Source organism: Ptychodera flava, chromosome 6, assembly GCF_041260155.1.
Source record: "Ptychodera flava strain L36383 chromosome 6, AS_Pfla_20210202, whole genome shotgun sequence".
In the NCBI taxonomy this organism is placed as follows: domain Eukaryota; kingdom Metazoa; phylum Hemichordata; class Enteropneusta; family Ptychoderidae; genus Ptychodera; species Ptychodera flava.
Window position 1 is genome coordinate 35,885,456 of NC_091933.1, and position 15,482 is coordinate 35,900,937.

At 37.8% G+C, this 15,482-nt stretch overlaps 1 protein-coding gene across 3 annotated transcripts; it reads left to right on the forward strand.

Annotated features, from left to right (window-relative positions):
• Positions 1-1,992: 1,992 nt before the first annotated feature.
• Positions 1,993-12,906, forward strand: LOC139135628 (cilia- and flagella-associated protein 100-like). Of its 3 annotated transcripts, none has more exons than XM_070703120.1 (15): positions 1,993-2,118; positions 2,938-3,012; positions 3,734-3,802; positions 4,312-4,409; positions 4,618-4,810; positions 5,320-5,551; positions 5,729-5,809; positions 6,268-6,528; positions 6,815-6,887; positions 7,327-7,577; positions 7,919-7,955; positions 8,558-8,637; positions 10,575-10,671; positions 11,253-11,372; positions 12,416-12,906. In XM_070703120.1, the coding sequence occupies exons 2-15, from the start codon at positions 2,946-2,948 to the stop codon at positions 12,527-12,529; spliced, it is 1,773 nt and encodes a 590-aa protein (XP_070559221.1). In that variant the 5' UTR covers positions 1,993-2,118; positions 2,938-2,945; the 3' UTR covers positions 12,530-12,906. The 3 variants fall into 3 exon arrangements, with proteins under 3 accessions (XP_070559221.1, XP_070559220.1, XP_070559222.1); XM_070703119.1 differs by having other exon boundaries at positions 2,004-2,118; positions 3,734-3,817; XM_070703121.1 differs by lacking the exon at positions 3,734-3,802 and having other exon boundaries at positions 2,004-2,118.
• Positions 12,907-15,482: the final 2,576 nt, after the last annotated feature.

A 15,482-nucleotide genomic window follows, 5' to 3' on the forward strand; every position in this document is an offset into this window, starting at 1 on the left:
GTAGAGTTCTTATATTTTTAATAAGAGGCATTTTAATTTTATTTATCATGCTTTTAATCACTTTTTTGAGTGTAAGTCTTTCAATCCATGCCATTTTAGAATGAGGAAAGATAATGCAAAATAAAATGTATACTCTTGTTTCAAGAGAAATATTCAATTTAAGAAAATGGTATCAAGTTTTTTACTTAAATTAATTTTATAATTAATACCAAAATTGAGGACTTCTACCCCAACTATATACCCCTTCATTCTTCGAGTAAACTATTGCTATCATACTAAATTGCTTTTTGAAAATATATAGTATGAGGTTTTTTGTCATCTTTGATGACAATATTCCTTTAAAAAAACTGAGTTGGTTAAGAGCACAAACTCTACAATTTTCCTATCACGTGACGCCCCTCCCCCCGGTCGCATGGCTTTTCTCGGCAGCCGAGTTAGTGGCTGTGGGCAAAGGCGTTCATCCCACAATCTACGCAACAGCCTGCCACTTAGAGCGACATTCAGCTGATGTTCGGTCCTTCAATTTATTATATGTTTTAATACTTATATGCCCTCAGACACGGAGCAAGTCTACAATTTTCCGTCAACTCGGTGGTCAATAGTCTACATTTCAATTAAAATACTGACGTCAAATCTCTACATTTCTAGAATGTTTGGTCAATATCATGCTTGAGTCAAAAAACGGGAATCAAAATCTTAGGTTCTGTCTCTTTGAGGCGAAAATGGGAGTCAAAACCGGGGTAGTATATGTGTACTTGTATGCACTTCCCATGGAAATGACCCCCACCCCGACTGTGCAGATTTGAAAAGGGCCAGACAAATTAAACTGTTGATTTCAATACATGGGTATCACAATTATTTCAGGAAATATTCTCTCAACCAAGCTAGAATGCTCTTCATAGTTGAAGTCAATGACAAAACATTATCTCATTATCGACAAGAAGCATGATGCAACTTGAGGAAGAGTTCTTACAGATGTGTCAACGATCAGATAATAGCTTCGCGAAATGCTGATAATGATCTTTGCGCCATAAAAAGGCTGTTCGCCTCAAAACGTAGCTGTGAGTCCATAGCTGTGGTGTTTTCAGAAGGGATTCCTGCCTTTTACGGAGTGGTTTTGACATTGGTGGCGGAGTTAAAATCGTAAAAGTCAAAACCAGCCCGTAAAAGGCAGAGGAATCCCGTCTGAAAACACCACAGCTATAGACCCACAGCTACTCAAAACCGTGCTATGTCAAAAGTGAATTTGACACTTAGAATTAAGGTTATGTGTTCCTCAATCATTTGAGCCGACTATTTAAGCTAGTTTTGACTTTAAATTTTGTTATCCTACTAGAAGTATTTTCGGGGAACCAAAATGGGTTAGAAAATCTGAGATCAAATAAAAATACTGATGCAAAGCAACAATATTCAAGGCCAGAATAAAGAAGACAAACAAAATATTTAGAAAGATATGCAATATTTGATTTGTGGTTGGCGTTACTACTGTATCTCGTGGGTTTAGAAAAGTTAAAAGCTTTATCAGAAACTGAGTGACTTTTGCAGTGTTTCCTTCTATTGTGATGAACTTATTGCTTACTAAAGGCTATATTGTGCAATATGTATCTCGAACACATAAAGGACGGTGTTTTCATTTTCGAATAGGTGAGTTTTACTATCTGTAGTCGTTAATGTCGCCCCATTTCATTTAATTTCAAATCCATTGAAATTCTGCTCTCTTTACTAGTCTCAGCTGAAAAAAGTACAAGTAGACAAACGTTGTCCTGTAACTATTAGTGCGCCCTCATCGGTGCTTTTTATTTCCATTATAAATATCAAATAAACTCTATGACATGAATGAAACATATAATATTAAATAAAATTCACCCTTTTGTAAAATGATTTTCTGCTGGTAAAGCCGTGGCTCCTGTGAGATTGATATCAGACTTTAAATGATCTCGAATCGTGAGAACAGACGACCCGTTTGTTTTTATTTATGGGGAAAGTTACACCAAACAAACGAACGCGGTTGCTAGGAGCGGATCGCTGCCGTACTGTTATTGTCTGTTCCAGGTTCTGATAGAAGGTCTTCAGAGACAACGTTTTTACCATAAATTCCTCGAGAATTTGAAGACAAAGGTAAATTTTATTTGTCGCAGGGAGAGTTTGTACCGTCATTTCATAATGAGACTCCATAAAGCGTTTGCAAAAGCAGGGCCGAAGCAAATATTGAGCTGTCTGTCGATACCACAACGGACGTATTATCAGACGAGTCATAGTGTAGAATGGGTGACATACTATTGGATTGAACACCGTCCTATCGAGAATCATTTTGGCAGTAGCATTTTTCAAGCTTCGAAGTGCAATGACACAAGTCGAAAAGCCATTTTCAAGTGGTGCTTCGTAGAAGTATAAATTAGTAAGTCACAGCATCGCGTGGGTTATTTTCCTATGAGTGTCAACCCCCCCCCCTCCTCACCCCCTAAAAAACCCTAAACTAACATCGGCTTTGCTAATAGGTTATTGCCATTTTGGCCATGTCTTGACGATTTCATGGACATTGAGATAGTACTACGATCGTGCTAGTAGATACCATAATACAACCGTGTCAGTATCATGTGACCCTGGAGGTACAATCTGAAAAATCGCTTCCACACCCGTCATCTAACATAACCCCCCTCCTGTCACCTGCAGAATACTCTATCTGAAATCTTTATTGAGATTCAGCCGCACAAGTTATAGTTCACAGAACATTTGTTATGTGTTATGTCATCCATTTTAAAATCATTAATTAAATGAGTGATGATGTGAGTATAGCCAGATACCTTGGCAGTAAGCCTTTCAGACTGGATTTTTAGAATCAGTTAATCAGCAAGATATAATGAAATATTTGTGCACTCTTTCCTGTGGTTGATTCATGTCTGATTCTAATTGCGTTCTAAAATTTCTTTCCCCCAGCCACAATCATGTCTGACAACAGTCCAAGGTCATCACCTGTGTCACCAGGATCCACCATGTCAGGAAAGCGGTCCCGTAAGTCAGGCTTCCTTTGAAAAAGCAGAAATAACTAGCAGTATATATTCACATGCAAGAAGAAGACTACCTGTGACACATATTCGTGCAAATGCTGCTGTGTCACTGGTGTAAAATGTTACAGGAAACTGACAGCAAAGAGGATGTGGTGTTATATGCTAACATGACAGTTGGTTATGCATCTGTTGTTGGGCAGAAATGCAAGGGGAAAAGGAAAGCATAAAAACTGCAGAGGTGGCAAATGCAAGCAAATACTCAAGTCCATGTCATTAGTCTCAGAGTTGACCATCAATTACATAGCAACAATGATTAAACCTATTCAGTAACTTTGCTTCAGGAGTAAAAGGCTTGTGCTTCCCTGTTCAATTCAGACCATGAACCTCCCAAGTTTCATTCTCACCATCAGTTTTGTGTTCCTTGTCACTATCATGTACATTCATTCAAAATTTCATTTTGCCTATGGCGAGTCAGTGTAAGCAGGTATATCTATGACCCTGTCACCACAACTAGAATACAGAATGGAAAATGGAAGTAGACCAAGTTGCTGTGCTGATAGGGTCAGATATTACTCATTGATCGATTTGAAATGAAATAACATGCTGCATAGTTGCATTAAATGCTTACAATTATCAAAAGTCAACATTATCTATCTTCCATTTCTGTACTTACCGTCATCCCCCTCTCTATCTCTCTCTTCCACCTTCAACATGATTTGTGTCAGGTGATGCAGTTTCCAGACAGTCAGGCAGAGTTACCTTTCCCCAATCCACCAAGTCAGAATCTCAATCAGGTACAGCTTTTTCAGGTAACATTTCTCTTGTAGTCATAGTCATTCATTTCTTGTCGAATCAGACGTCATCGCACTTAACCCCGGTAAGATTTACCCTGTATCCTGTCACATTGTCAAAGTCTGTGTATGATCCCTACGACAATCCTGTCATTTCATATCCAAAGACATTCTCTATTCCACGTTCCAGTACGCATTTTCAGTGTAAAATTGCTCACAATGGAAGAGTTACTCTCTCCGTGCACAGAACTGAGGATCTTGTCACCACAGATATATTAAGGACAAACCACAAGCACCTTGGAATTGGAATTTGCCTACTATAGAATAAGATGACATACTCTGACTATTAGAGTTTTCTATAGGATATATACTCTGAAGAAAAATACATGTGGATGAACATGTGTACAGGAATACACATAGTTATATCTCTATTTCTACATGTGGTTTTGTTAATAATGTGGTCCCTGTCAATTGTAGCTTTAACCCTCTGACTTGAATTTCGTGATCCACAGATGGAGATGAGATGAGGACAGATCAGAATCCGTTCACAATGCCTCCGGAGAATGACATCTTTTTACTCCGAGATAAAGAGAGGCAGAGAAAGAAGGCAGTAAGTATGCATGGCTAATTGTAAAAAATTTCATTGAATTTGTTGAATATACCGGTAGGATGATGTAAGCAGAGTTGTCATGTAAATGGAAGGAATATTTTATGTTGTTTTTGAGTACATTGGAAATCAGCAAAAAGTTCTTGTTTCATATTTACACCATTATGATTTGAATCAATGAGAACATCTCAATGTGGATGTATCATTGCAGGAACGCACCAAGCAGAGAAGCCTGAAGGTCCATGAAAAGACAACCTATGCATCGCGTGTGAATGCTAAGAGGGCATCCATGAGGAAACCGATGGGGGACTCTGATGAAGATTTAGATTTGGAAGATGAGAAAGACACAGACAAGGCTGTGGCTGTCAAAGATGATCCACAATTTACATTGGCTGTAACAAGAGGTAAACCAGAAACTTGCATATGTTATGTTGTACATGCAATTATGCATCCATTTTAAGCATTAAAACTCATAAATGCGACTGAAGGTTTGACTGAATGTTTGTCCAATTCATTAAAAAAAACATTGCCAATATTACTTATATTTTGTGTTGCTTTGTTAGCAAATAAGGTAGAATGTGCCCAGGGATAGATATTCGGACTCCCAAATTTTGACAATTCTATTCTGATCTACCACTTGTGGGGGTTCATTTTAAAGCTCTTGGAGTAAGAAAGATTTTCACAGTCTCAGTTAGATTCACATTTATTTTCAATCACCATAGAGTTGACAGTGGGATAGTGGAATTTTGAATTTCAAAAATCTGTAAATGTAAGGTAATTTGTCTCTCTAGTACCAAACTTTGCATGGCAATTTTTCTCTTCATGATTTGTCTTTCACTTTTGAGGTGTGTACTACCATAAAGCAGACATTTCTTGAGTCTTAACTATGTATACTCACACTGTACCCACTCAGATCGCCATGTTGAGAAGGAGAACCTGACAGACTACATCGCAAAGAAGAGGGAGATGTTCCTGGTGCAGTACTCACTGGGTGTCAAGAGAGATGAGATGAGAAAACTGGAAGAAATCGCCCAGGCTGAGGAGAGGAAACTAGAGCTGGCTGAGCAGTATCTTGAAGAAGACGCCGCCATGTTTGACGAGTTCTTGAAGGAGAATGACAAGAATTCTGTGGAAGCCATCAAAATGTGAGCTGAGTTTAAAAACCTTTACTAAAATTTTGATGAAGCGACGGTTTATCAAGATCATGTCAGTCCCCTTTTTGCATTGCTAGCAATGTAATATCCAATGTGTTATTGAAACTACGTATACCAGTATTTTCAACCTTGAATTCTGTTGCAATTAATTTTTTTTTCTTTATCCAGAGCTGAGGCTGAAACAAAGGCCAAGCTGGAGAAAGTTGCTGAGATCAAGAAAATCAACGCACAGATCATGCTGATTAAGAGGTAAGAATGGACAACAGAAACCAAATATTGAATTTCTTTTTATGTGATTGTTTGATAGAAAATAAATGAACTGTCACAGAGAATCATTAAAGCTAGTCAAACAGATGGTGCATATTCACTGCCAGAGAAAAGAACATAAATGTAGTGGATAAGTGAGAAGATTTTCAACCTTGACCTAGACTTGGTTGCATACATGAAACTATTGTAAGTCTTGATCACTCCGAAGAAGACTCTGCTAAAAATTGTATACTGTTCCTCAACATGTCCTTTGATTAACATTTTATATCCATGGTACCCGATAACACTATCAAGAGCAAACACAAAGCTTTCAAATCTCATTTCTACTGTCACAAGTTTTGCCATACAGACATGACTGTACTCTTTAAACAGTGGTTAATCCATGCAAAGGTATGTGGTCTAGAGTGTTACATTAATCTATTGCCATCTCTTTTTTCCAGTGAAATATCTAAGAATGAAGACTTGCTAAAAGAATACCAGCTGTACAAGAAATTTTTGGATCATCTGACACCACAAGAATGGAGAGACGAGAGGTCAGCATCAAAGGCCAAGAAGCGGGCTGAAAAGAGAAAAGACAAAGACGACAAGTTGACAGCATCTGGTAAGAAGAAAGGCCCTTCACCGACACCATCATTAGATGGTAGAGCTTCCAAGTCCAGCAGACAGAGTAAGAGCGCCACCAAAGTTGGATCAGGAAAAAGGTATGTTCCCACTGTTTGTACACTAGACTTGAGTTGATAGTTGGAGTGTTAGTTGGACAAATGTCATAAACTGTAAATAGCCTGTGAATATCTCTCATTTGCTGTTTTTGTAAAGGACTTCATTTACTAGTAAAAGCAGAAAATACCTAGTTTGATTTTGTTAGTTCCAGCATAAAGTCTAATATCGTAACACCATAGTAGGCATTTAAAATGTAAATTTTGATGTCTGTCAACTGACATACCATTTTATGATTGATAATTTTGTTTTACATTCTTCTCTTTGAAGACAAACAACTGTTCAGACTGCTCCTGGAGCGGAAGTTGACAGTGGATTGGATTCAGATTCTGACAGTGATGAAGTAAGTTCTCATTGATTGGTGATTGAAGAATCCGTCTGATCTGGTTATGTATGATACAAGGGTATGGTGATATTGCAGTCTGTGTACATCTGTTTCAAAAAGGCAGAAAAATGTCACCCTCGTGTGTGGATATAGAAATTCCAATGTATGAAACAGCCGTTCAAGTCATTTACCAGTGTGTAATGTATTGTACACATAAAGATACTATGGTTTATTTCATCAAACTACAGTACTCATCAAATAACAATCACTGATAAACCTTAGAAGAACACAACAGGTGTGCATATTGCAGTATGTCATTTTCTTTCAAGTGTCAATGTATGGTATACTTTTAGAGAGACCAACTGTGAACATTCATCAGACAGAACCCAGAAATGAATATATTTCCTACATTGATGAAGACCCATCGAATAATTTATTTTTATTCTGTCCCACTCAGTCATTGGATTTGTTCTTCACTGATCCTCACCAACTCTTGGACATCTTCCAAGAACTTGAAGAGCAGAATCTATCCCTGATCCAGAACAGCCAGGAAACGGAAGAGGCCCTGGAAGAGATGAGGCAGACGTTTGTGACGACCAAAGACAAGATGGAAAGGGAAACAGATATCCTGAAGCAGCAGATTGACATGTTGAATGGCGCCATCAACAGGGAGGAAGAGAAAGCCGCAGACTTAGAACACAAGTCAAAGTGAGTCATTTCCTGGTATCATATCACATATCATCCAGCAAATACTTGCCAGGATTCTATGCATCAGTCTCAGTGATGCATATTTTTACAGTTAACCATCAGTTTTCAAAAGAAAATACTTATAAAGAAGATGCAATAATAATGGAGGTATAAATGTGCATATCCAGGTTACCATAATCTTTAATCGGCTTGAAACATTTTTTTAGAATTATAGGGTGACCTGAAGAATGTTCAATAGAATCTGGAATTTACTATTGCTATATAGAACAGGTCATGGAAATATATACATATGCATTTTCATTTACAGAGGTTGAAAATGTCTGTGTCTGTTTCTCTTTCAGAATGTTTTCGTTCGGTGAATTCAAAGCAGAGGATCAGGTAACACACGGAACTGTCCATAAAATACACTTTGTTCAAATAGGAAATATCCGTATCCTTTCTCTGATTTGTTGGCGTTTGATGTGTTGTAAACAAATCTGTTTGTAAGGAGGTTACACCAGACAAAGACTCATCGCAAATTCATCGTAAGAGTCCAGGAAGCAGTCATCACTGGAGATATGAAATAAGAGGATTACTTTCCTAATTTTGAAAACAAAGTACATATCAATATTATGATGGACAGTTATTCGTCATATGCATTTTCAACTTTTTAGACAAATGACAATTACATTCTTCCTATACAATTGATAATGGCGCTCAAAATTATCGTGCAGCCAATTTTTGTAACTTTATTGAAAACATATTTCTCAGGGACTCAGTGTTTGGAAAGGAAATGATTCATCTGTGAATTATTTTCTCTTCGATACACAAGTCTATCCCACACTTCTCTGTATCTTAGAAATATTCCTTCCTTTCACAAAAGGAAGATAGTCTAATGTACAGAGAATTGGGGGATCCAGATTTAGTTGCTAGCATGTTGCTTCCATGATATACACTTACAAGTTTCCCCCTTTTTTCATTTTTCCCTTGATTGCCCACAGGAAGCGATGCTAGCTCAACTTGACAAGAAGGTGGAGGATGTGTATCGCAATTGTATCGGTGACAACGAAGCAAACATCAGGTTAGTGGGTTATGTACATCTATGTTGCCATGGAAATGCCCAGTGTGCCAGACTCCCAAGTGATTGTTGGTTTGTTGGCAGTGGCAAATTACCTGTCGGTACAAGACTGAAACATATAATTTGCAATGCAAATGAGATGTGTCATTTTATGTTAGTTCGCGACTCAAAAATGAAAATCTTAAACTTTTGCTCAAACTTTCTTAAAGCAAAACTTTTGACCATTCTCTTTTGAAATCAAGAATAAAAATCTGGAGTCAATGTGCAAATTTTGGTACTATAGAAACAAACTACCTGGCTATATTTACTGATATTTGAAATTCAAAGTTGCTGCCATCCTTGTGTTATCTGTAGGGGGTAAAATAAAACTCTTAATTTTCACAAAACCAAGCTGGTGAAAACTTTGTTTACTCCATAAGCTTCAAAATGACGCCCCACAAGTGGTAGACCAAAAGAATATTATAAAAGTTTGAGAGTTTGATAATCTGTCCCTGAGGTGCGTTCTACCTTAACATACAATCAGTCTAGCAGGGAGTTTGCATGGCCACACTATGGCATTTCCATTCAGCAACATAGCTGAGAGTAACTCACTGACTTCTGATTCTGTCGTCTTATCAATTCTCTACTGTACAATTCTATGCATGTACCTCCATGTTTTCTTTTCATGTTGCATGTTGTAACAGGGCTTGTAGCCCATTCCATGTCTAACACCCTATCTTCTCTTTGAATGTAGGTGTTCATAAGTTCCCTACCTTCCGTCTGTGTGTCTGCATTGATACCAATTTGTGTTTCTTTCCCTTCTAACCCAAGCCTGATGTAGGGCTTTGGTCGTGGTACTTCTTTAATAGTCCGGTTGATGGATGGTGTATTGTTTATGTATCCTTTCTACTCATGTTTTTTTTTATGCATGTGTCAGTTTTACATTTGAGAAATGCATGTATCTAAACCAACTCACATAGTAACTTTTCTTAGTGGCATACTTGAACTACTGATATACCGTCATACATAAGTGATGTGAAAATGAATAGGATTCCAAAAGATTGTGAAATACAAGTCATATTTTGGCTCCAGTTTTGTTGAAGAAATGTAATAATTCTCATTTAGTTCCTGTTTACTTGTAAGGGTGCACAGGGAAGAAAATTGTGAAATTGGAGAAAACATAAATGCTGCCATGCATTCACAGCATTGATTTTAACCTTTTTGGGGGTCAAGTTTATGGATGTGCTTAATGCCTGCATAAATGAGCAATAGCATGTTTGCAAGGGACACAACAAAACAGGACAACTGTTTACATTTGAAATTCAAACAACATTAGATGAGTTGTTCACATCAAAAATTCATTAATGGCACCATGGTTGTTAAACAGAATAACCCACCAGATGTGCTGATATGGCCTTTAATGAAGGATATCTAATATTTGTGCAACAACAAAAAGGAATAAAAAAGGATATCACTTAAAAATATATATCAAAGTTATATATTAAAACTGAAAAAGTGCAAAAAAATAATTTTCTTCTGGAAATGCCTATCTGAAACTAGCATGTACTTTGGTCGTAAAGCTGTGCATTTTGGTGGTCAACTTGTCATATGAAGTTTTGTGATGCAGGCTTAATTTTTTACATCTATATTTGATGAAATCTTCCGTGCACTTTTCATCATGCATATCTCTGTTGATGTGCTACTCCATTGACATCTGATCGATTTCGACAAGGTATGCCAAATTGTATCAAATATTACATTTTTTTTCTTCATAAAATAGCTTCCATCTGTGCACTACACAGAGATTTTGTTTTTGCATGATTTCCCTGATGTTTTGGTGAACATTGGTGGTTTGTATGCGGCATATGAATGAAGTTCAGATTGGTTTTATGTCTTGTTATTTCATCATACTATTGAATACAAGTTGTAGATGACTAATGCACCACTCTGTCCCCCAATAGTACTCTGCAGATGTTGACAAATATTGAAAACAGACTTGAAGAACTCTTTGAGCAGATTGAGATGATGCCTCCAGAGAGAGTCGAAGCAGCAGAGAAGGTAAAAACCAGGTTGCCAGTCATCATTTTCAGTGAAGTTTTACAATACCTGTGCCATCAATAATGGTAACATTGGTTAAAACTCTCAACTATATCAAGAATAGAGAGGGGCTTTCTGCTGATTGCATGGTGTCTCTATGAAAGACTTGCTACCGAAATTACTGATACTTGTTCACTTTAACTATTGACAGCTGTTCGCTTCATCCAGTCCTTTGGACTGACCCGCAGAATATTGGAAGATAAAATGTCATTGATTATACGCATCTGTTGGATTTATGCACCAATTGAATAAAATTGACAGAAATATCGGGGTAATTAATGACAGTAAAGCGGTTTGTCATGGGGTAATTAACCGATCAAACATCACGTTTGAAGATCACTGCTGGTCACCCTGTCTATTTTACTCAAAGGGGAATGGGGAAAGTCATATGATCATGGGACATGTCTTTGCCCTTTTCAAGTACCCAAAAATGAAATTTACCGACAAAATATCAATGAATAAATAAGCACAGACACTAAATGATAGTGGAGCCAGTTACTAGTTTCTCATAAGATAACTTACAATATAATACCAACTAACAGGCTAAGGAGAAGGAAAGGAGACTGAGATTGCGAGAAGAAAAACTAGAACAACAAAGGATACACCAGGAAGAGAGAGTTAGAAGAGCATTGGAAAGAGCCCAAGCTGATCCCAAGAAAAAGGTATGTATCCAGGAAATAAATAATTGTCATTCCTATCAACGCCACTGTTATTGATTCCTTCTGGTCTGCACTTTTGAGTTTAGCCTATGCAAGCATACACTGGCATTGTGTGTACATAGTGAGACAATGTGCCACTTACAATGTAAAGACTTATCAACTAAAGATGTTACTAATTTCCCTTTTAAAACAAAGGATATTGTCTCGTCAGTATGTTCATATATCTTATCAAAATGTTCATGTGTCTGTTGTCAATGCAGTGGTCTCAGTAAGGTCATAGAGAACGAAGGTCACTGGTCTCAGAAAGAACCACATTTCTACTGTTTAAGCATATAATTGATTTTGTATACCAAGGGCAATTTTGATGAAGTTGCTTACGAACCCTGGTTAACAATTTGTCACCCTGAAAAAAAAACATCATGGATATACTTGGCAAGTTTAAGAGCAGTGATGTTACGGTGCCTGTATATCATCCTCTGACAGCTGTTAGATTTGATTCTTTGAATGCCATCATTGTCTGTACCAAAGTGTTTCTGAATTTAATATACTCCCTTTTGCATTGGTAGTACTCTCACAAATCTATCCAAATCTTGCACAAGAGCAATGTCAGTGTGCAGCGTTTTTGGTAATATTAAAGGTATACAGCCACCTGTAATCTATATATGCCCACATATGGTCAAAGGGGCATTCCTTGGTATTCAAAATGCCCACGTGAGGGCACTGTGTTTAAAAAGCAGCTACCCGCTTAAAATCTGTGATTGGTTAGATTTTCTCTTTCCATGGTAATTGTGGCGAAATTGGAACAGGTGACAGTATACCTTTAAGTATTTAGAAAAAATCATGAAAAAAAATCAGTATTTGAAAAAAAAAATGAGATGAAACCAATGTTGTATTCAGCAACTTGAACAATATGACAACACAGAAGTAGTAAAAATTTTGTCAATAACTTTTAAATGTCAACAAAGTAATCTAAGGCTATCATCATTTATTGTGGACTGAACTTTTCTAACAGACATTTTTTTTTCAATTTACTTTGCCAACAACAGACCGGCAAGAAGCTGGTGTACAGATCAGAACCACCACAAACCAAGCGTAAAGTGGATAAAACTGCTCAAAAAGCCAACAAGGAAGAGGAAGAATTAGCCTACTTCTTCACATAAGATTTGTCCCCAATGAAAGAAGTCAATAATTCTAAGTTTGCCTCTGCTGGACCAACAACAAAATGTTTGAAAGACAAAAAATGTTTGAAAGAGACTTTCCTGTCTGAGATTAAGCCATCCAAAGTATTATCCACAGTGTGTAGACTTACAGTGTACAGTTTTTACACAGGAAAAATAAAGTTTTTTTCAGAATTTCATAATTAATGTAAATACATCTCAATATTTGTTGTACATGCTATAAACAGTTCAATGTCATGATTTGTAGTATTTTAATTATTGTACATGCACTTTATTTAGATTGATCCGTGTACAAATAAACATACTTCACTGGTGATAAAGATAAATCAGTTTGAATAAACCAAACATGACAAACATGATATTATTTTTTTGATTATTTGAATTGTAAAACCAGTAGTTGGGGACTGCCACAGTAGCATTGGCAAGGGAACTACTGGTACTGGTGATTGTATTTGAGATTGACTATACCACCACAATTAACAGTAGTTAGGTCACAGAGCATCAATCCAGCAGGGTTATCATAGCTAGTCGGGGGCCAAGCAAAATCAGCAAAAGACCAGTGGTAGCTGATACCCACCTCTTGGTAATCGTGTATGGTCCGTAACCAACTCTGTTATCCCTTAGCCACAATTTACATAGCCATTCTACCAGAGTTATGGCGGTGGTGTACTACATGGTCTTATCAATATCTAGGCTGAATAAGTGATTGGCACATAGTCACAGCCTGTTTCACTGCATACTTATTGCTGGCGCAAATAAACTTGGAACTCCGAAGTCCCTATATACATAGGAAAACCGCTGGCGATATCCCTATATCGCCAAGTGATTAGCCAAGCGGTATCGCTAGTGAGTTAGATCATCTTACAGTTTGCTTATCGAAATCACTGCGGGGTGCCCATACTGTGTTTCATAGACAAAAAGCCATAGCAGAGGCCGTTCAATTTGCCGCGAACGATGGTACAAGAAAGGATTGACGTTTTGAGTAAAAGTTACTTGGGTAAATTTCGATGAGCAGGGAACCTGTTGAAGCAACCGTTTTGACAGACTTTCCCTCAAAATGAAGAAAGAGTGCAGGTGAGAAAACGATAGGTGTTGTCATGGAGCTCGCTATCGTTTAGCTTCGTTTCGTTGTGCAGGCGTGTCATCATAAATGCCGTCATTTCCACTATCACACAAAAATTGTAAATTGCGCCCGGCATTGTGGTTAATCTGTATTTTTAACTTTCATTTTTATAAAGTGATCAGCTTACGTTGAGGTTTAAAATGTGCGTCTCTTTCTGTACATGTACCTTTATTCACGTTTTACACCCATCGAGCGATGTAATGTCTCGAGCATGTACTTCGACAATTTCCATTCAAACGACAGTGTTTCCTTGAGTGAAATTCAAAGTCGCTAAATTTCTAATTTCGTTTCGAAGAAACCAGTTTGTCCATAGACCTCGTTTCTCGAGGATCTATGGTTTGTCGACCGTTGTAAAGTAGATGCGTATTCTAAGTGAGGAATAGACGGTTGTGAAAATAAGGCCAAAAAAAAAAAAGAGAATGTTTCTGGTCAGGCCTTTCTTTAAAAAATGGTGCGGCGACGCGGCTTTTTTTTTTTTTTTTTTTTTTTTTTTTTCCCTCCTCCTCAAGGGAGGGAGCAGGGTCAGTTAAAGCGCCAAAGCTTAGCGGCTAATTTGCATAATCATTTGCATATCATTAATTTATATTTGCATATGGATGTAAGCTTGCACATGCATCCACACATACATGTACACTCACAACAAAATGCAATGGTAACACAAAAGTGTGCAGTTTGAACATCATGGAAACTCTTTATTACACTTAAATAAATCATCACAGTATTGTAATTACAATTGCAATTAAAACAGAAGATTCAGATTGAAACTTTGAGAGCAAGAAATGGTTCGTCTCATTGGAGTTTCATTAATACATATATTGCTAATAAATTGTCAAAACTTGCCAACAAAGAGGAAAATTCACAAGTTTAAGCTTTACACAATTCAAATGCAATTGAATTTTATATCATTTTTGAACGACAAACACCGCGAATAATTTTTCATCACGGGGATAGATTTCAACCAGCGGCCCCCCCCCCCCCCCCCCCCCCCCCCCATAACTTCTACTTCCACTGAACATCGTCGTTCGATTCTTGATTTTAAAATACCACCAAGATGATCACAAGACATGAATACAACTAGAATCCCTCGAAAATCAGGTGTAAAATCTTTCAGAGAACGTGTCAGAGTGGAACCACACGCGACGCCAGGATCAATGTCAACACGTTATGAACCTGTCGACCAACATGGCCGCCGCCATATTGAAATTTATGCAATGTGAACTCGATCGCGATCGTGATCGTACTCAGACAAAACTCATCGTTGTACAATCATAATCAACCTCACCAGTCAACTCTTGTTTCTTTTGCGGTCCATTTCGTTGATCAAAGCATGGGAATGTGATCAAAGGCCCTGCTAGTGCTACACCGCCTACCTCTGTGAACACTTGTCCGCGTGTATACTGTCTTTGTTGGTCGTAATAGTCGTTCTGGAATGAAAATTTGTGAACAACCCAGCCGATTCTTCTATTGTTTTAACGTTCCTCTCAACACTTCCGGACAACTTATCTGATGCATACCATACTTCACACCTTCCACTCTTTCACCAGGTTAAAAGTTGCAGTGAGCGCTTATGTGTAGACAATGCAGGCATCAGCTGGTAGCTACGCAGAGCGTGTGAACTAAGGACCGTTCAGTTTTTACGAGCCGGGGGGGCCCGGCAAAATCCAGGGGGGGGGTCATCATAATTTTGAATCCGCAAAGGGGGGGTCATCACTTTTTCATGGTGGGGAAAGGGGGGGTCACCACATTTTCAAAAACATAATACCTACAATAAAGTTCACTTTATGCCATGGCCATGATCGACCCTCTTTACCG